Here is a 21,738-nt window from a genome sequence, read left to right as displayed (position 1 = left end):
ACTTAAAGAACGGCTTACCTGCTGAGGATTTATGAAGAACGAAACATTAAAAGGAATGTTTTCATATGCTTGTAAACTCGACTTCTGTTTTGTTCGTCAACCTAAATTTCATGGTAGATTAAATCAAGATTTATATGTAAATTTCACATTTTTTCTGTCTCTACATAAAAGGAAAAAGAAAATCCGATTGTCAGATATGTTTTTGTAGTGTAGGTTTTGATCTGCCTTCTGCAAGAGTGAACAAATAACCAGTTTAAACTCAAAGAATTTTCCTTTATTTGATACTTGCTTATTTCAAATTAAAGTTGAAATATCTTTACTTTCTACTAAAATATTTTCCAAAAATTGTAGTGCCTGAGCTATAATTTTTAATACAGGCATTTTGCTAGAGTGATCGATTCCTCTGTTAATTGTCAGGGTAAAGAAAATGCGTGAAATTTTACCATAGATGTACACAATTTTAATTTTTATATGTTTATGAGGAAGAAGGATTGATCTTTTGCTCAGGACTACTTTGTTTCAACAACATCCAATAAAATATTCTCAGGGAATTTATATACTTGGCTTTGTATTATGTATTCATCCAATGCTGACACTTTGTTCTTGTTTAGTGCACTTCTTAGAGACAAAACACTGAAAAGAAGGTACATCCTTACTGTAGATACATTAATTTCCCTAACTTTTCTCCATTTAATCTCTTTCCTACATTCCTTTTACAGTTGCTTGGAAGTAGGACACATGGACACTTATGAGGACCCCTCTGCTGTTATATCATTTTACCTTTAGGGAACGAGAGATATATTAAAAATAAATAAATAAAATGGTAAAATAAAATAAAATTATAAAATAAAATGACGCTTCATTATGGAGGAGGATACAAATCTGCTTTCTACCATGCAATTCCAAAAGCAGCAAGTGCAATACTCAGCAGAAATGTGGGCATACGTCCCATAAACAGGTCATTGCAGACCATAGACATCATCCCAAGGTGCACTTGAGCATCTGTTAAATATTTTATATATGGTATTTATATTTACAAGTAGCTTTTTGAAAATTTAACAAGAGGATTTGAAAGACCATAAAAGAGGAAATGTTAACATGGAGCTATAAGGTAATCTCACATGATTTGGTCCCACATAATGCAGCGGGCATTTATGGTGCCTATAAATAGATGGTGGACTATTTATAAAGCATTTCTCTACTTCCGTGCTTCTCTGAATATATTACCAAGATATTGTGTTTCATAATGAGGAGCCAGTTCTTGACTATTAATACACAGCAATGTGTTTGACTAGATCCTTCCTGGGATACTCTAAAGATCTGATAACCTTCTGCATTTTAGAGGTCAGGAAAAAGTTTAAGACATTTGTACTTCTGTATGATCCACAAGGAATTTGTTTTACTGTCCTGTTTATTATCCCTCATCTTGTGCTTCTTTTATATCATGAAATGAAGCAGAGGTATAAGTATTATATTCTGATGTGCCCCAGACAACCAACATCTTGCTCTCTACTGGGATTGAGGGTCTACAGCAAAAAGCCAGTCTTCAAAGTAGGTTTAGCATCCATTCCTGAAGCAATGGCTGTATTTTTGCACCCATCTTGTTTGTGGCAAGGTGTGACCAGCTTACTGACCAAGAATGGACTTAATGTTTCATTTCAAAACCCAGAGCTCTTTGCTATTTGGCATTTTGAATTTCATGCAGAGGGACCTAGAATATGGAAAATAAGAAAAATCATGTTTTGTGTCTATAAAGATTTCTTTGGCTTGTTTTGTTCTTTGGTTGGTTGGGTTTTTTTTTTTCACAGAGCCATTTTACCCTTTGAATTCATTTGAAAAAAAAATGTGCAATGTACAAATTGGATGAAGCTTTTCAAGCAGACAGAGACATCGACCTTGGAGCTGCCTATTTAGTTATCTCTATAATGTTATTTCTCTCTCTAGTAAAATAACCTACTCTTAGTCCTAGTTCGTCTACTTCATACTCTTTATTCTGTGCTATATGCAGCCTAGACAATTCATCTGTCATGCAGGAAGGCATCTGTAAGGAATATACATGTCCATACTTCTGTGTCCAGGAGATTCCCACTGTTAACAAATTCAGATCCTTATTACCCGGCCATTAACTTCAAAGTGTCTTTTCCATCAGAACTCCATGTATCTTAGAGCAGGAAGGAGCTGGAACATATTGGGTCAATCTGTTGTCACTTGTCAACTCAAATCATTGCATAACTTATCACTGGCCAAGACTGCCAATATTATGTCCTCATTTCTTTCTTTCTTATCTGGGCTAGTGTGTTCTTGCTGACATTGCACAAGTAAGACATCTCACAGCCTTCTGTACCACTCTTCATGCCCTTTTTAAGTCAGTAAAATAATTCACAGGCCACTGAACACTGAACAAGACTTCTTTGTGAGCTCTTGATAGTACTTATGAGGGATCAGAACAGTTTTGCTGCTCTCTCTCTGTTTGAGAGAACAGACTTGCTTCTCAGGTGCTTTTTTGTTTTGCATTCTGAATCCCAGGTAGTCAGCAAGACTTTGCTCTCAGATATTTATTCTGCTTGTCAAGTTTCATGGGTGTTAGAAGTAGGACTGACTTGGCCATTCTTCACATCATTTTCTTATCCAGATGCTGCTGCACAATGTGTCAAACTGCTTGGTTTGATCATTATCTCTTGCTGTAGCAGCTATTTTCTTTTTCCACCTCAACTGTTTCTCAGAATTTTCACTCCTGATTATCTGGGGGTTTAATTTCCAGGTTATCAGGGACCACTCCTTCAATTTCTAATTTGTACCTGGGCAATACTTTACCTACATCTCTATAACTTTTCTTTTCCACCTAGTGAGCACAAATCCATTTCTGCTTGATTATGCACAACTTTATCTGGCCTTTTTTCCTACCATCCTTTCTTAATGCATCTTTCAACTTTATTCTTCACCTGACTGTTCTTCAAGACAGCTGCACATCATTGCTCAGCAACATCCTCCTTGTTGGAAAGAAAAGATGGATTCATATTCCTTAACCTCAAACATATGCATGAAGACATTTACATATAGTTAGTCTTTTTATAGCACCATAAGAGACAGTAATACGCACCTATTTTAAATGATTGTTTTTAGGTTGAAATGAATCATAAATGAACCTGGGAGCATAGGTCAGATTTTGATATTGGTGTCTAGTCAAGAAAATAGTACTAAGGATCTCTTCTTAAATTCTACACTTTATGTATTTTCTTTTTGCTTCCCAAATTACAGAAGTTTCTGGGGAATTTCTGATCCTATTGCTTGCAGCCATGTCTAAATCTGCTTTGCTTTGGTTTGTTCCCCAGTGTCATGGTTTTATGATTTTCGGTTATTGGCACTCCACATCATAACATCATGTAGTGAATGTACCTGGTTCTCAGAAGAGAAGGACTACTACAGTCCCCACGGTACTTTGCTCCTCTGTTACCATTTTCCAGCCGGAGGGAAAAGATAAAAGCTCGCAGTATAAAAACTTGCAGATCACGAGACCTCGCCCCTTTGTCCGCCGTCTCTCGTCTTGGCAGCACCTCGCTCTCCAGCCGTCTTATCGTCGGTAGTAGAGTAAGGCCTACCTTGATTTTGGGACATTCTCTCTCTCTGTACTGGATTTATCAGCTTAAATTGTAATTATATTGTATTATAGAGTGTTGTTTTGCATTCCAATATCTTATTTAGTAAATTAGTTTGTTTCTCCTCAGATTGTTGCCGCTGTTCTTTGCTCTCAGGGCCATCTCCTTGCCCTTTTCCCCTTTTCCCTTTTCCCGGGGCGTGGGCCCGTGGGTCTCCCATCCCCTTTGTCACGGAGCCGGGCCGAATGCCCGTAAACCGTTGACACCCAGTACTGCGGGTTCATGTCTCTGTGCTATCAGTCTCCTAGACTTCTGAGAGGCATCTGATAATATTACTGAACTGCCTAATTTGTCACTGAGGCCACTTTCACTGCTCCCCCCGCTGTCTTGCACTGCAGGTCCCCATAAACAATATTTTATGCCATATACATAAAAGCTGCAATAGAGAAGATGATAAACATTTGGTCTAACACAGCCATGAACAGGTCTAGGCCACAGAAAGAGAGCAGAAATTACCAAGAGTAGTATGTTTCTTAGCGATCTTTCAGTGTTTGAATGCTTCATTGTGGCTACCAAATTACAGCTAATATCCTCCTCCTCTTCTGCTCTAGGGACAAAGCCCAATTGCAGCCTTACACTTAAATTAAGAATAAATCAAGAATTGCACTCTTGATTTGATTCCTATTGGCTCAAACACCAAGAGGGCTTTTGTTGACTTTATTGTACATTTTCTATTTAAATAATTGTGCATGTTCAGACTTATACTGTCTAATTATTCGTGTTTGAATATTCTCCTAAAATATTGAAAATAGTTTTTGTTTCTGACCTCTACCAGTTTGACTTACACAATTCTGTTTTCAACCCTGAAAAATTTAGTGCTTGCTTTCCTATTAAGCTACGGCCTTCTTATCTAGCTGAAGCCACATACATTTCTGCACAAGCACAGAAGAAATAATCATGCTCTCTTTCAAGTGAGATACAGTAGGAAAGCAGAGGAACTACTTTTCATTAAGAGAATTTCTTAAAGTTCGTGTTCCAGAAGAGATGGTGGAATCTGAAAAGCCTAACAGCTGTGAGATTCTTTCCTTATTTCTATATATCAAGAAACTTTTCATCTCCTGGGAGTGGAAGGAAGAAATTATTTCAAAGATTTTTCACCTTATCTTTGCCCTTGCAATGCTGGAAAAATGGATTCCATACCTCAAATTCTATTTAATGTGGGCTTGTTCACACAGCAGATGAGAAAGAAAAATATTTTCCCAGAAAATTTGGAGGGCAGGTTTTTCAGCTCAGTAATATCTCATGGGATGTTAATCCTCGTATCCTGAAGTATTCTTTCAACCTGCACTATTTTCAGTCTAAGATATTCCTGGTTTAATGATCCTTGTAAGCAAACAACATTTTCACACCTAGTTCATTTGCAATTGATTATTCCTCTGACATGTAAAACAGGATTTATGAAGAACATTTTAATATCTAGACAGGAGTGTTCAAGCATTTCAGATTGTAAAAACTTAAATTGTAAAAAAAAAAAAAAGATTTAAATAATCACTGAGAAGTGGCTCAAGAGAGGAAAAAGTAATTAGCATTATACAAAATATTCTGTGACTATAACTTTTCAAGTACCTTTCTAAATTCGGATTTTCCGTATTCAAGTAAACTGATATGCAATTTTTTTAGTTTCCTAAAAATAGGGAATGCTATTCTTTTCCTCTGGATATAGATATTCAGTCTCACAGTTCAGTAAGCATTTGAGAATTTTGTCCTTGTGATTTTTTGTCCTTGACTTCCATGGAGAAATTGTGAAATTCCACAGTTCATATCTCTAATAGTGATTTACTATTTTAAGTGCAACCTCCTGATGAGGCTTACAGTCTTTATTTTTCTACAGTTTCAGAACTACACATATCAATAACTTATGCAAAACACTGATGAGAGTGATACTTATACGCAGCTTTTAAATTTTCTGGTGCAAAACTTTTCCAATTTTATCTGTCTAAATATCTATTAAAATTACCTATGATATCTAATTTTTTCATCTCTAAAATGGATGAGTGGTATCTATCTGCCTTCCAGAACTATACACATATGGTTACACAATTATAGATATATTGAAATAAATGAAAAAAGTATGAAAAATAGCCCATATTTTAATAAGTGTTGGAAAGAAATATAGTTTCTCATGATTTCAAAATTATAAATAATGGAAAGGGGCATCTCAAGGAAGAATTTCTAAATGTTATTACTCTTTTAGGAAAAAAAATGTGGTTCCTCTGTGTTGCAATGGAGTAAGTGCTTAATATTGCACAATTTGTTTCAGATACTATATGTAATTTCTTTTTTATATTATTAAACTTTTCTGGAGTTTGGCTATTTCCTTTAATTTTTTTTTCAATAATTTAAGAGCATGTTGAACTCTGAATGATGTGTCTTCTAGAAAAATAGCTTATTGGATATTATATTATTAAAATTAAATTGAGCATGTTTTATGTCTTATCATATTCTTGAGACATAGCATCCAAAAACTGTAGGAATCTTGCAGCTGTTTAACTGATTGTAGCATTTTGCTTTTATTTTGGTATATTTCAAGCACAAAGTCAAAGATACTAATACAAAGCCATAGTCCTCAAAACAGCTCTTCTACCTTTCAGTTATGTGGGATACTATGAACTGATAAAAAAGTAGACAGCAATTTTTATTTAGGAGATCAGGAGTGAATGAGACTTTTAGTTGGTGTAAGCAAGTATTTTCAAAGTGACCTACAGCATAAATTCCCAGTTGAGTATGGCTGAGGCAGTATTTCCATTTATATATCAGATTGTAGTATATGAGCAGTGAGCTGAGATCTTAGAATCGAAGAACCAGACGGAAACAATGAACAGCACTTAAATAATGCATTCAAATATGTTATGAATATTTATATGCTGTTCTAATTAGATACGTACTGTCATATTTTCAACTGAAATCTGTTGAAAATAACTTGCTCAATATCTAGAATATTAAGTGAAATCAGCAGTAATATAATGCTTGTGAAAATAGCCAAAATATGAACGAGAAGAAAATGAATCACTTGTGTCTAGCTGTGAGCAAATCTAGTTTGAAAAGAGAGAAAAAAAAACAACAACAAAAACATTACTAGCAAAGCCTTATCTGTTTCCCCCATTTAAAAATAAATAACAAAAATCAATAGGTAGTAATTGTATCCTGCTGAGAAGATAGTGTCAAAGATGTATAATGTAAAGCAGTGAGTAACTGGACTGATGTTTAGTCTTTGTACTGAATTTAATTAAACATCAAAGGAAAGAAAAAAGGACCTATGCCTCTTAGGACAGGTGATCTAGCAGTTTCTGGCAGTCCTGTGTAACCTATAAAGTGTACTTCATAGTACACCTCAGTGTGACCCCAGTTATATCAATCTAAATGTTTAATTGAAGTTACAATTACTTTTAGACTTATTTCATGAGATTAGGAACCAGTTTGTTGGTATTAAAAAAGTTTCCTTAGTTCTAGCGTATTGAATGCAATAAAGAGCAATTATTAAATTAATTAAAAGTTTTGGTCTTCCTTTTCTTCTGAAATGCACCAGCATGAATTTCTAATCCTTATGTCACATTTGAATTTGTATATAATTTTGGGTAGGAAATACTAGAATTAGACTGTTACATTTTTTGGACATGAAAAGTTAAAATTAGACTATCACGTTGCCCACAGATATATTAACATCTGTTGGATGAATATGGGAGAACCACTCATCTCAGCGGAGTTCGCATTTCCCCAAGAGTTGTTTGAGACATGCTAATGCATGCAAGATCAGGCTCTGACCTGGGAACATGCATAAGCATTGCATTATTATCCCTCTAGTCCTAGTTGAAGCTCTTGAAGTCATTAGCCTTTAGAACAAAATTATACTTGGGAACAGTTCATTTTTCCATTTATACTGTTAAGTTGGAGACAGAGTACATAGACAAAAAAATGACATAAGGATTCCTCAGTTTCTCAGACAGTGCACCGTGCTTGCACAGGACACATGACATTGGGTTGTTGAGTGGGGAGATGGATGATCTAACCAATGCACCAGTGCTAAAGACAGGGATTCACTATAAAACTCTGTCCAACTGTGATCCACTTAACATGGAATAGCAGGAATATACCTCATTGTCTTGTAAGAACTCCTTTCTTTATAGCAAAGCATGTTACCTCACTTTGAACACTGAATGGGAAAGGAAATAAAACTTTCCAGCTTTTATCCAGCTGGTTGTTAATGCATTCATACAGTTTGAAATAAAATGCAGTCATCTTCCCTATAGAAAATTGTTTAGTGTAGAGGCACTTAAAAATGAGTATCTACTTTCTGGGCCAGCTGGCAGTTTCACCTCAGGTTTTCATGTTAAGGATTGGCACCATGTGCTTCATAATGAGATCAATTCCATAGGAAATGTTGGAAGGAGTTGTGTGCCTGTTGTGGTACTCAGTTTTGATGGATTTTGCTCATACTTGACAGATTTTATTATATGTCAAGAAACGACAGGATCTGGACCTAAGTATGGCTTTATACTGTGAGTACATCCAATACTACTTTGGAGGAATGTCTCTACTTTAGCACCAGACAACACATATCAGTTACCTCAGTAAGAAATATATAAATACAAGTAGAGAAACTTCGTATCAGATTTTCTGACCCTTTCAAGGTTCTTTAACCTGTTTTTCTGAACTTTTTTATATCAGAAAAAAAAAAGATATAAGTTGTGTACACAATAAAGCCAAAACTTGATTATAAAAACAGATCAGGTACATAATAAAGTGTGAGTTTTGAAAATGTGTAATGAGAGAGTGTGATTCCGTGGTTTTTCCCCAAAAACGTTCTTACCTCAGTAATTTATTTTTGCAAGTTCATGATTAAAAATTCTGTCTTATAGGTGAAATGATATTACTTCCAGAATTTCTGAAAGGTGAAAACAAGTGTTCAATTTTTTTTTTTTTTTTGCATGTATGCATAAACTTCCATTTAGATAAAGATGAAGCTGTCAGAATATGTTAAAAAATGCAGTAGTGTAACATGTCCTGCGGCTACTAGGCTCGGTGAAAGTTCTGACGGGTACTTTTCTGACATGCTGCAATCTGCGTACGTTTATACTAAAATGGAGATGTCCTAGTCAGTCAGGGAGACAACATGATACAATTAAGGACTCCTCTATGGCAGTTTCCCCAGTAATGTCATTTGATGTGTTCCAATTGATTTATAAAATATGATTTACATTAGGACCGTTTATTTCTAAGCTTTGAAGTCTATGCAAATTTCTCTGCTATGATTAGTATACAACTAATTGCAATGTATTTTAAAAGACTAAATAAGTAAGTAAAAGCTATAATAACAAATATTTAAAGCTGATGAACAGCTTTCCTCAGCAAATGCAGGTTTTGAGTACCTCTGAATGAAATGAATGTCTGCCTTTTGACTGGTCTGCAGAAAAGTATTTTAAGGTGTGAGAGATTCTGAGTGTAGATATCGTGGGGTTTCTTTGGTTTGTTTTTGGTTTTGGAGTTGCTTTTTGGTTGGTTTTCTGTTGTTGTTGGTTTTGGTTTTTTTAAGATGGAAAGATGGGAATGTGAAATGGGCTTTGAAAATATGTTTAATTCAATTTGCCAACAGCAAGATGTAGCAAGCCAATCTGATGGGTTGAAAAGAAGCTTTCTGTAATAACGTACAGATTTCATGTGTTCTCAAATAAAATCTAAGCTGATTTCTTTATAAGTTTGTTCTTTTACCAAGATTTCACACTGTTAGAGAAAAGTTTGATATTTTTTATGCATGAGAGCTCTCGTTAAGGGAGGAGAAAAAGCTGACTCTATTCTCTGAAAATGAAGTAATAGAAAAAAAACAGTTGAAGCTGAGAATTGAAACTTGGCTGCTTGCTGGAGGCTGGATTCACAAAGTCTTCAGGCCTCCAGAGTAGATGATTCACTTTCATTTTCCACTTTGCCACAGCAGAAGTTGTTTATGTAAAGGTACATTAGTACTGCAGGTCTTCGAGATATGGAGCAACTTTGAGAACAAGACTCACCATGCAATCAGATCACAGCTTAATTGCTAGCCCCTCCTGGATCCATTTTAGATGTCCCCTTCTGGATCTCTCCATGCAATGCCTGTGTACTTTCCAGAGGAAGCTTCCCTATAGAGGTCACTTCCAGAAGATACCTGTCCAGTTGTACTCCTCTCCTTTCACTCTAACCCTAGTGTAATCTAAATAAAAATAATCTCCTCTTTCACTTCAAAACATGCAACATTATATTTAGCTTATTGCTACTCCTGTTGCTTGCACTACTACCTTTTATTATTCCAAACACTTGAAAAATAGCTGAAAAATAACCACACAAAATAATTGTTTTAGTCATTCAGGCACCAGGTGGGACCCAAAGGAGCTGTAGTGCCAAATACAACGTAGTAGTATGGGATGTGACCAGAAGATGCTAGCCATAAGCAGCGTGAATGTAAGCCAGACTCTGTTACCTGGCCTCAGAGAGATCAGCTGATATTTTATTTCACCATGCTTATATTTTATTTCACTGGCGTAGCAACTTCTGAGACAGAGATCTGCTGTCACGCAGCTTGATCAGCAAGTAGATGCTTGCGTAGCTCTGTGTCTGAAAGTGAGATAAATATACCAAAGGCTTCTGTAGTTTTCTCCATCTGCTTTCTTCTTGGAGTCACAGCTTGGCCTCTCATCTTAAAAATGGTTTTCTCTCAAAACAAAAGCAGGGCACACTCCTTTATTATAAAATACTGTTGATGATGCCACCATTTTGTACAAAGGATATTGAAACATTCAGACAAGATCCAAGAGACCTGGGTCCAGCTCATTCTTTTTGTGTGGTAAGAAATTATCCTGACTACCTTGAAGTGGACCCTATGAGAGTGCTCTGATTAAAGCTGTCCTGCAGTGCAAAAAGAACCCACAATTCACTGAACTATTATAAATAAATGTTCTAGCCAGCTTTTAGGGTCCTGTCCTAGCACATCAGAGATATGATCTGGACATTGGTACGTGGTTACTTCCCAGATTAAAGTTGTGATAAAATAAGGCTCATACAGATATTTATGATATTTGATTGTTATAAATATAATACAAAGACCAGAACTGTTTTTTATTCTCTAGTTATGCTTTTCATGAATGAAATTACTAGTAAATTTTCATAGAAGATCAAGAATTTATAGGTGTAAGTGTTGACAGCACAAGTACCAAGGTGGGCTTGAGAAGGCACAGATGGGAAAACATGTGGATTTCAGTTGAACTTAGGAGGTCAATCGGGTGTCAAAAACTTTGCATTGACAAGAATTCTGAGCAGGGGAAGAAGCGCAATTTTAAGCATAAAAATAACTTTGCTGATAAAACTCTTGGTGGTGACAGGCAGAAATACAGCTTTAAACAGCAATTTCAAAGTAATTTTGAATTCTCTGTATTTTACTCACATCCCACTTTTGGTGCTAATCTTATTGTAGAAGTGGTCCTGTTCTAGGTTTGGGGGTATATCAACAAAAAAAGCTAGACAAGAAACCATAAAAAGTAGTTCTGAGTAGAGGAAATAATGAATATAATCTTTCTTTGGATATATACTTAGTATTTGGATTTTCCGGTGATTAATAAGGTTAAAGTTCAACTTTTAGTGCTTTTTTAACCCCTGGGACATTCACAGAATCATTCTCCATGTGTATTCTTTGATTTCCTTGAGGAACTGACCTCATGATTCAGCTTTTTCCTAAATAAAGGCAGTAACAGAGCCTATTCCCTTTTCTTCTCCCAGCTGTTTTCCAAAAGCTTGTAGGATTTATTGTACTGAGACCTGAAGTCCTCAGTCAAATTTGACAGAAATTGGCCAATACGTTCAAAAGCTATCAGAAAAGGATGGCTAAATATACCTTTACACACCCTATCAGAGTGTTGTGTGAGTGAAGTGCATTTCTCTAGGATGCAAAGCCAAAATCACCTCTGAGCATAGTCAGAAGCATCTGATCTAAATTTTAAGAGAGTTGTTTTCAAAAAAGGTCCAGTGTAATGAAAACATTCTGCACCAGAAAAAGGAAAAGAAATCCCGGAGGAAAAAGGAAAAAAAAAAGAGGTGGAAAGAATTGCAATTTTAGTATGACCCTGACAATAGAAACTGTATCAGTCAGCTTAGCACACACTGCCATAGTGCAAAGTCAGATTCATGCTTTCACACTCTCTTTTAGCACAAATTTCCATGACTATAGAAAAAACAGTTCAAATTCATATTAAACTGTTGCATTTATTCATAAGCCAACAAAATGAGCAAAAGGAATGCCATTGCTTTGCACTTTCCTGTTCAGAAATTCGCGAATCACTGAGGAACCTGTAGCCCTTCTGTCACTGTGCTAGACTGTGACTCTGACGCAGGAAACATATGCTCCACTGCACTGTGACAAGACATTTTGCAAGTAGTACCTAATATTGTGCACTTTTAATGCAAGATAGAGTTTCTGTCCTGAAAACATACATTATAGTAGCATGTAAAATTTCAGAAGTCTGATATGAAACAAATGAGGAAATGAGAGGGTAAAGGAAGTAATGCTTACCCGATGAACGCCAAGTGGTTATCAAATGTGCTCAATTTGGGCAGTTTAAATCTAAGAATGGAGTAATCAGTGGATGTCCTCTAGAAGATTTATCCTACCCTGCAATAAATGGGATAAAGAAACAGCCCCAGAAAGATTTATTTCTCTCCATTGGATACGGAAGGTATTACTGAATAGATGCCTGGCGTTTTGATGGCTAAAAAAGATGAGAGGAAAGATCCTATCATTAGAAATAACAGAGGATCCTTATGAAAGAAATCTTTCTCTGACCTTAGTGCTCCCTCTCCAGGAAAACCATATGCTTCTAGTGAAAACTGTATTAGATATCAATGTAAGTTTATAGCGGCACACTGCTTCTTTCTGTCAGCCATACACACATTAATGATTTTGACTGAAAACCCTAAACTCACAGGGTGTCTTTCCATTGGCTCTGATGGCAATTCTAAGTTCAATCAGTGCAGCTATGTTGTGCCATATTGATGCTTAACTTGAAATGCATTAGGCTGTTGTCAATAAAATGCTTTTTTGTTGCTCAAGATATTGAAAGAAAAAATCATAAAAAAAAAAACCAAACCAAAAAGTCTGATCTCTCTATGAAGTTTCTGAGAAAACAGAAGGATGTTTTTGTCTGAGAACAGGATGATATCCCTTTTTCATGGCACATTTCTGAATAATTTAATAGAAATTATCTTGGAATTATCTTGGATTTACTGCACTTTAATAAAGAGGAGAATCTCATCCAGTGTGACTGGCAGTTCTAGCTTGAGTGAGAAGAGTGTAGCATCACCTCGGGATCCTCCTGGTTAGGATCAGTCAGTTTCTGTCCAACTTATTTCCTGGCTTTTTTTCCTTTAGTTCCAATAGATTTCATGTGGGAGGGCTGGGGCAGAAAGTGCTGTGCCATCAGGAAGGGAGTGTTGATTTTTGCATTCCTGAAAGTCACTGCTGGCTGTACTAGATGAAGAGAATGAGTAGAAATTGTTTAGAATCGTAGGAGGGTGTTATTAAGGGTTGAGATCTTCTCACCGATTGCCCCTTCCGTGCTTGTTGCTTGAGAGGCATAATCTCGGCAACCCCAGCGTTCACAGAACAGGAGATTGATTTCCTCCTTTTTCTTTTTCTTTCCCCCCTTCAAACTCTGCAGGTCAGTCCCACCCCAGGGTGCATCCGAGCGTTAATGAAGATGTTGTACTGCCCTTACTGCAGAGGACTTCCCACTGTGAAACCTTGCAACAACTATTGCCTCAATGTAATGAAGGGCTGCCTAGCAAATCAGGCTGATTTGGATACTGAGTGGAATCTGTTCATAGGTAAGACGAGTTTAAATATTAGTGGAAGGAAATGCTGGTAATAGCAAACATCTGCAGAATTCTGTAAGGTTAGAAGATGCTGTTGGTCAATACTTACAATGAAACAACTGCAGATGCATCTCATTTTCTAGTTGACCTTCCTGGATTGCAGTAGGAAATGACACTTCCACCCCAGAGCAAGTCATATTTCATATTTCATATTTCAAAAGGAATTGGATGGTGTTATGAGTTCTGATCTAAATTATTACACGATATGTGAAATATTAGAAAGCTTTGGTTGAGGAAATGATAACAAGCTTAACATGGCCAAAATAGTTTGTACTTCAACTGAAAACTAGGCTCTTGCAAGTTGAGAAGACCATAGCATTGTATAACATTTATTCAACATAAATTACAACAGAGCTTTCCTTAATTCTGGTAGTATATAGTAAATATAACCTTAGAAGTTACATACATGAGAAATTATTAATTCCCTGTTCCCAGTTAAATTGTACTAATGTCTCTCTTTTAGTGTGCTGAATAGAAAATATTAAACATACAGTCAAAATGTTAGAATGAAGTCTAGAAAACATTTTTAAGGATAATTGCTATTACAGCTTTATTCGCATAACTCTTCACTCAAGTAAACTAATAAGCAAAGAAAGAAATCTCCTTAGCCATTCAGATATCCTGGAGCAGAAGAACTCTTGGAAGATTAAACTTAGACAAGAAATAAGACCTTCAAGATGCTTTTGATTATATACAGTACAAAGATAGGATGAGAAATTAGTCAAGGCTACATGATGATGATAATACAGAAAGAACAGAAGCAGCTAGTTCTGTATCAAACCTTTGTAAGCATCCTAGGCTAAACTGAATTTGGGGAAAACAAATCAGATGGAAAACATGGGATAAACTCTCTTTATTGCAAGTATTTTCTTCTTTTGTAAGATAAAATATCAGCAATCTCATTTGCCTAATTTCAAACCCCACTGACCAATGTGACTTTGAAAGCATGACTCTGACTCACACACGCGTTTTCACCTTACTCAGCACAGCAGTGGTAAAGATGGATAGGGAGAAGAAAACAGGATGAAAAATGAATCAGAGTAAGCAAAATGACAAACAGTATCAAGTGTGCCATAAAAATAGCATAAGCAAAAATGCAAATAGCAATAATAAAAGTGATACAAATAGGCATGCCTTCTCAGTCCCTTGTACTGGTTAAAGGAAGCTACCACAGGAAGAAGCACTGTATGGGGGGAAACCCATGGTATTACTGGTGGGAAAGAGTCAGTTCATCACCTGAAAGCTAAATAAGAGTGGATGGGAAATAAATGCCCACCTGCTAAAGACATAGTGAAAGCTACTTTCACTTTGAAGTAAAAGAGTATGCAAGACCTGAATTGTCACTAATGATGATCACAGAAAATAATGTAGGCTTCTAGAGAAAAACATTTTAACTAAAATAAATAATGGAGTTTCTATTAAAATAAGCACCTGTTCAAATCAAAAGCTGGAAGGTAGGATTTCAGGCCTGAAGAGATTTCCTTTTCTGGTGCTTTGAATCCACTGAGAGATTTGGGCAGGGTAAGTTTTGTGCTCAGATGTGTGGAAATGCTTCCAGCTTCAGACTTTCAGTCTTTGATGCAAAGCCCTTGTCTTCATCAATGTATTTCACATTTTCATTGTTCCTTCTCTCAGAAAAGCAAAACTGCATGAAAGCTAGTACATTTTGTTAAAATATCGTGCTAATTTATTAAATACCATGTAAAATATCAAGTGCTTCCTCAAGGCAAGGCAGACTGCTATGCAATTATCCCTTCATGTCAGTGATGACAAGATAGTATAAAGCACTGATACATCAAGACATATTTTCTCTTTCTTCAACCTATAGAACTTTCCCCGTACAAATTGATGGGAGATGGATTAGAGAAGAGATAGAGATCTCCCTGTGTTTGGAAAAGGTATTCTGTTTTATCCCATTTTGTGAGAACCCTGACAGCTTTGCTGGGGATGAGGGTCCTCAGTCCTTCCTTTATGAAAGATTGAAATCCAGCAAGTTGTCTCTGTCTCTGACAGCTGTCAGAGGCTTTCTAATAACACATGCAATTCCCTAGTACTAAACACAACTTCTTCCCACTGAATTAAAATGAACGGCAGCACTTTACAGCACCACTGAGCTATGAGAGATTGGAAAGTATGCATGAGCAGTTTTTATTCCTGTTCCAATGTTAGGAATTGTGGACTAGGAAAAAAATAATAATTTTGTGCACCAACAGTCTGTGCGTAGGCAGGAATCCTAAATAGTAGTGCATATTCATACACAACAGAATAGGTTTGCATAGCTTATAATCCATGGACTGTAAGGATGTTTTGGCTAAAGTTAGGACTGGGAAAATGCTCCCAGAGGTGTTTGTCGGTCACAAAGCAAACAGTATCGTCTGGACAGCATGTTCTGCTATTGTTCTGCAGTTACTTTAATTGTCCAGTAACACCAAAATCTACAAGTGAGGAGGAGCAGAGGAAAGCAAATGGGCTTTCTGACAACAGGATGTGTTATGTGTTCCACCTAGTTTATAAATGCAAAAGCCAGTACTGAAATCACATTGATATAGCACTAATAAATCTTACATTCACTTCCAAAGCTAGGCAGAGTAGGACAGCTTCCCCTAAACATCTGGTGCTTTCCAAGATTTTATAGACTGTGAAAATTGGTAAGAGGTGAAACAGCTGCAGCAGCATGACACACAGTTTATTTTACTTTTCCTATTTGTGTCACCTTAAGGTCTGTGTACTTTCTGTATAACATTTCACTACAGGCTTTTGTATTTTGTTGTTTTTGTTATTGCACAATAAAAGACAAATGTTGCACATCCTGTTCAAGCAGAATTCCTATGAAAATCAGAATTTTGCCTAAGAAACGAAGATATAGGCATTAATAACTATAATTATAAAACTGTAATGATTCATTGCTACTTCCAGGTATCTATCTACAGTATTTAAGAGGTAAATCAACCACATTTACTTCAAAAATATGGATTTTGACAAAGCTTGTTTCTGACGTTTTGCCTGTGAGCTATCCGTCCCTCATAATGTCCATTAAACCAGTCTCAGGCAAAGTTAGCCAAGGAAAGCTAAAAAGGATGAGAAGAGGAAATGCACTGTTGAGGAAGGAGATTGCTTCAGGGCAGGAGCTGACTGATTCCATGGAATGGGAGAAAGTGGATTTTCTCTAGGTCTCATGGCCCAACAGATACAGTCAAAATTATGCTTCTCTCCATGGAGCTATAGCAATTAACAATGACAAGGACCAAGGATCCCAGTGTTCATTCCATCACAGAAACACAAAAGAGATGAAGAGGAAGCTATTTTCACTTACAAAGATTTAAAATCTACCTATCTCAGGGAATTAAGCTCAATTTTAGCAAGGCTGTTACTCCCCTTCACCAGCAGCCCTGTTTTTCAGCCCCCATTTCTGTCTTCCTCTATAGTTGATCACCTGATTGCCTTCAACTTCTCTGTGCCTTATGTAGCTGAGGAATTAGCTCCCCTTAGTGGGCACCACACTTTCCATTGGAGCCCTCATTCAGTTTCAGAAGCAACATCTGCAGAAAGGTGATTTCCATGTATGTGGGAATCTGCATCAACTGAGTCAGTGATGACTCAGAATGGCAGAGCAGCCATAAACCATTTGCTTTCTGCTGGATTCCTTTCACAAGCAGAAGAGGGTTTCGCTTTCTTCTTTTTTGAGACAAAAATGTAGATGATGATAAACCTGAGTGCCAAGCAAGATTGTGAGCCAAATATGATTCGCCTTATGTAATTCAGCACAGCAAAAGGGTAAAAATCCAGGTAACTCCTTTAATCACAGCAGTGACTGAACTTGGGCTTCTGTTGTGGACATCTGAAATAAATTACAAATGCTGTTGCTGCATTTAGTGGCAGTGTACACTAGTGTAATGCCTAGTAGATCATGTTTGCTTTGCTGCAGTCCATGGAGGTTTGTCACCACGTGGCTATTTATAGCAGCAGAAATTACAAGTAAATTTTTTTTTTTATAGAACCATACAACAGTAAATCAGGCATGCTTGACTTTGGTCCTGTGTTTAGAAGGAAGGACATTGGTCTAAGCCCTTCAGGAGCTGTGCTGTAACACAGAGGTGCTGTGATTCTGACTTCCCAGAGCAAGGCTCAGGGCCACATCTTTGTCCACGAATAGGAGCCAAGGGGCACCTGCACTTGGTCACGGTCACAGCTGGAGAGCAAGTGTCTTTGTTAATGGCATATTCAATATTTTAAAAGCTCTGTAGTGTAGCAAGGCAGAGCAGGCTGTGATGTGCTCAATTTCTAGCTTTCAAGGCCAGCAAAGCCGGCATCCAGCTCCGAGAGCCAGAGCTGCCTCTTACTGCCAGTGTCTGGCTGGTTACTTCAGCCACAGGAGAAAATCATATCTGCAAGGTTTCAGCAAAAGCTTCTCCTGCCAGTCTTAAAGATATTTCACTTACCATCAGTGCTGCAGCTCTGCACTTCTAATAAACGTATTCATTGCTGTGCTTTAGGAATCCCTCTGTTTTCTTCCCATTGGTATGACTCAGACACTTACCTTAGGAGACCTCTTGAGATTGAGCGTTCCATGCAATCTTGGTTATAGCAATTCAATCATTTTAAGTAAAACTCCCCATCAAAACCTTAACTACTTACTCCTAATGAAAGCTTTAGAGTGATGAAAATATGCAATCAGTTTTATTTACTGCTTGCAAAAGCCCTCAGGACTGTGTGTTTTCTCCATTCCATGTGCAAGCACGAAGATAAATATTTCCCTATTAAAGCTTCAAAAGACCACCCAGATCTGTTTCTTGTTACTGGTTCATTATTGTGCTATTTGAGAGTCACTTTGGTTCATGAAAAAAAAATCATTAGGAAAAATTCTTGCTCCTGCTTGATCATGGTAAGTGAGAACTGAAAAAAAAGATGTTAGCAACCCTGGTTACCTGGCACTTAGATTTCTTCTCTCTGACGGCCTCCTCTGTAATCACTGTATGAAAGTATGCTGTGATATTTATTATATGTTAGCTTCTCTCAAGGACACAGGGAGAAAAAAATAAGTGGTATCCTTCCCTCTATTAATGCCTTGCAGAAGATTCCTGCAGCCCTAGAGTGCCACTACTCCAAATTCAGAGTTTCTGGTAGAAATTCTTGCATTTTTGTTCTCTGGACATGGAGTGAATACTTAAAAACAAACATTAAAATTTTTTATGAAAACTAGTAACGTTCATAATTAAAGCAGCCGACAATATAAATCTATCAAGCCTTACTTTCAGTCACTGTCAGCTTATTAACACTGAATTGTTTAAGATAAAATCCTCCTTTTCTGCTTTCTTCCTGAATGAAGTGCAATGTGAAACCTCTAGTGAAATCATCCTTTCCACCCATCAGAATAAGAATAAGGAAAATTATCTTAACTCAATAATTAATAATCTTTTCTTCCCATTTTTCCCATTTCTTAGAGAAACTGTAGTGCCTCTAATATTTTCTTTAATTCTCCGTCCATGTATACTACACCAGCTATTGTTATACACTGACCACCACTCCCTTAGTTGAAAAGGCAAATTATGGTGGATGTCTGCCAAGGTTCTGAAGCTCAATCCCAACTATAAATGAAAAATAATTGAATCTGTAGTTTCTATTTTTTTCCCACCTTAGCTTATCTTTCCCAAAAACAAGGGAAAACTGGTAGAGCACTGTTGTATGTTACCACTGAAAATGAGGTTGCTTTAAAAGTTGGGAACAACCAGATTTGTAGATACAAGTCTAATGTTCTCTATCAGAAGAAGTTTCCTTCAAGCCCAATAATCTCCACAATGCATAAGCAGCCCTACCAAAAGGAATTAGCAGTGCTGATAAAAGTTTTAACATCATGAAGCAGTTATGACAGTTCAGGATAAAAATATATAGGTAAACAGTGAGCCCAACTTGATGATATCTAATTAAAAGATTACAGTATTATCATTTTAAGATCCTCTACTAAGCACCAGTCTCCATGATTCCATATTTTCCCTGTTTTTATGGAGTCACTGCCTATGGCTAGTGCTTAGGCAGATTACATAGGAGTATCCCTGAAATAAAGGGAGTACCATTATTCACTGAGCAAAATAATGCACAGGAGCGAGAAACTGTTTTCTTTTTCTCTGTTGTTTCTCTTCACTCAGAAATATAAAGGATAGACAAGCTGGGCATGGAATTTCTCAGATGGTAATGAATTCAGTCTGAGAGCAGCCCTCTGAAGTTTTGGGACCGCCAGCAGCATGCAAATGGCATCAACACTTGCCTACTTCTTAAACTCTACTTACCCTGCTAAACCTCTGAACTTCCCCACTGAGACAATACAGTTTCCTGCAAGCAGCTCACAGCATCCAGTGCCATGTACATTTGCTTTAGGACGTGTCGCTAAAGAAGGAGGTTCCCTCCGGTGTGACTAAGGGGATTGTCTGCTCCAGTTGCAGCTTCAGGAGAGCTGGGGCTCATCTGTCTTGATCCTGCTGCTTGTTGGCACCATCGGTAGCTCTTTACTAGGAGGACACATCCTGGAGGGATGCTAATGGCATCACTCAGAGTAACTCTCAAAAACTGACTGCTGACAAGAGGCTGTGGATATCTGAAGATGCAGATGATTAGTTTAAGGATAGCAGCAAACTAATTTGGCTCCCTAGCTTTAACTAAACTTACAGAAATGGACTGTACTGAATGATTATGCCACCTTATGTTAAAGGATAGAAATATATTACTGTGTGTGAAAGACATCACCCATCATCATGCCAGTTACGAATACAGGATCAAATCTGGCAGTTCCAGCATTCTGACTTTGCTACCCACGTGCAATACGCCTGAATTGTGTGATGTCTGCATTAGTGAGAAAAGCTTCTCAAGCTTGAAGTGGAATTAAAGCCACATACTCGGCATTTACACCAGGCACAAGGGAGCCCTAAGTTGGCTGCAGCATTTATGTTCTATGGCAGAAATATCATTTGGAAAAAAATAGTGCAGATCAGAACTATCAAAAAATAGTTTAAAAGATTTTACAGAAACACTGTCAGACACAAATGATGACATTTTAGTTCCATTTTCATTCCTTATCTTCAACTCCTCCACATTAAAGGGAAGTGACTGGGTAGTGCACATACGCTCCACTTGGAGGTTGCATGGAACAGTGAATTCCTGTGTTTACATTCAGGAGAAGTGCTGGGGAAGCTGTTTTGCCAGTGCCCTTCAAAAGGCTCTGAATGAACATAGTGATGTTATGTGAGACATCTTTACGAAGGGGATGTAAAATATGTTCACTCTTAATTAGCCGAATACTGTGTGATACAAACATCATTATTTTGTACTCTTCCAAGTCCATAGCAGTATTGTCTGAGGGGAATTCTTGCTTCCAGGACCACAATAAACAGTACTGCTCTTTCTATTACTGTGTATATTAACAGTATTTTCTTCTGTAGAGTAATTGCAGTTAAATATGCTCACACAGGGCTACATATCTGTTTATCTATAGGGGCATCCCTCAGACACTTTGTTGTGCTGATTTTCCCATCTCATAGGCCAGGGACCAGCTGGGAAATGTTGTGCCTCATACCTGTTTGTTTTCCCTTCTGGTTCTAGGGATTTGAGAAACTCAGCCTCTTGATGGGGCATTTGAAATGAGGGAGTGAATGGGGTGCACATCTAGACTCCAGAACGTGACCATGCTCTTAAGGTTCAGTTATCAGAAAGAGGTACTTCAATGCAGCTGTTTTATTTTCAAGGAATATAAAAGCAACTAATGAATGTAGGACTTTTTCCCCCTTTTCTGCAAAAGCAAAATATTTACAAAAGAGATTATTCTTTTTAGTAGCTGTGAAGCAATATTTTAAAAAGTCTTTATAGTTCTCTGCATGGAGGACTTGCAGGATGAAAGCAAGAGTCATAGTCCTGAATTTAAACTGCTTGAAGATAGCATATGCAAGTATAATTTAGGATTGAATTAAAATACAGAACTGAAAAACTGTTGTTTCAAGCTGTAGTTGGCCAAATTAAAGCACCGTATCCAAACTGCAGCTGATACCCATCTTGTATGTAAACATATCTGGATAAACAATCTATTTGCATACCTCATTCCTTCCCTTCTCATAGCCTGTGTTTTGGGCAAGTAGTTTTCATTCCTCTTTGGCAAGTAAAGAAGGAACAACTGTTTAAATAATTATGTAGGGGAGTAGAACACATTCTT

The 21,738-nt window shown here is 37.1% G+C and overlaps 1 protein-coding gene across 1 annotated transcript in view; it reads left to right on the top strand.

Annotated features, from left to right (window-relative positions):
* GPC6 (glypican 6) overlaps nt 1-21,738 on the top strand; it is a 510,839-nt gene that overhangs the window by 298,179 nt on the left and 190,922 nt on the right. Inside the window, exon 4 of the mRNA XM_021402583.1 lies at nt 13,331-13,496. Within this exon, the coding sequence (XP_021258258.1) occupies nt 13,331-13,496 (166 nt within the window). The remainder of the gene's footprint in view (nt 1-13,330; nt 13,497-21,738) is intronic.

This window comes from Numida meleagris, chromosome 1 (assembly GCF_002078875.1).
Source record: "Numida meleagris isolate 19003 breed g44 Domestic line chromosome 1, NumMel1.0, whole genome shotgun sequence".
In the NCBI taxonomy this organism is placed as follows: domain Eukaryota; kingdom Metazoa; phylum Chordata; class Aves; order Galliformes; family Numididae; genus Numida; species Numida meleagris.
The sequence above is the reverse complement of the archived record's forward strand: the minus strand, read 5'-3'. Positions and strand labels throughout refer to the sequence as shown.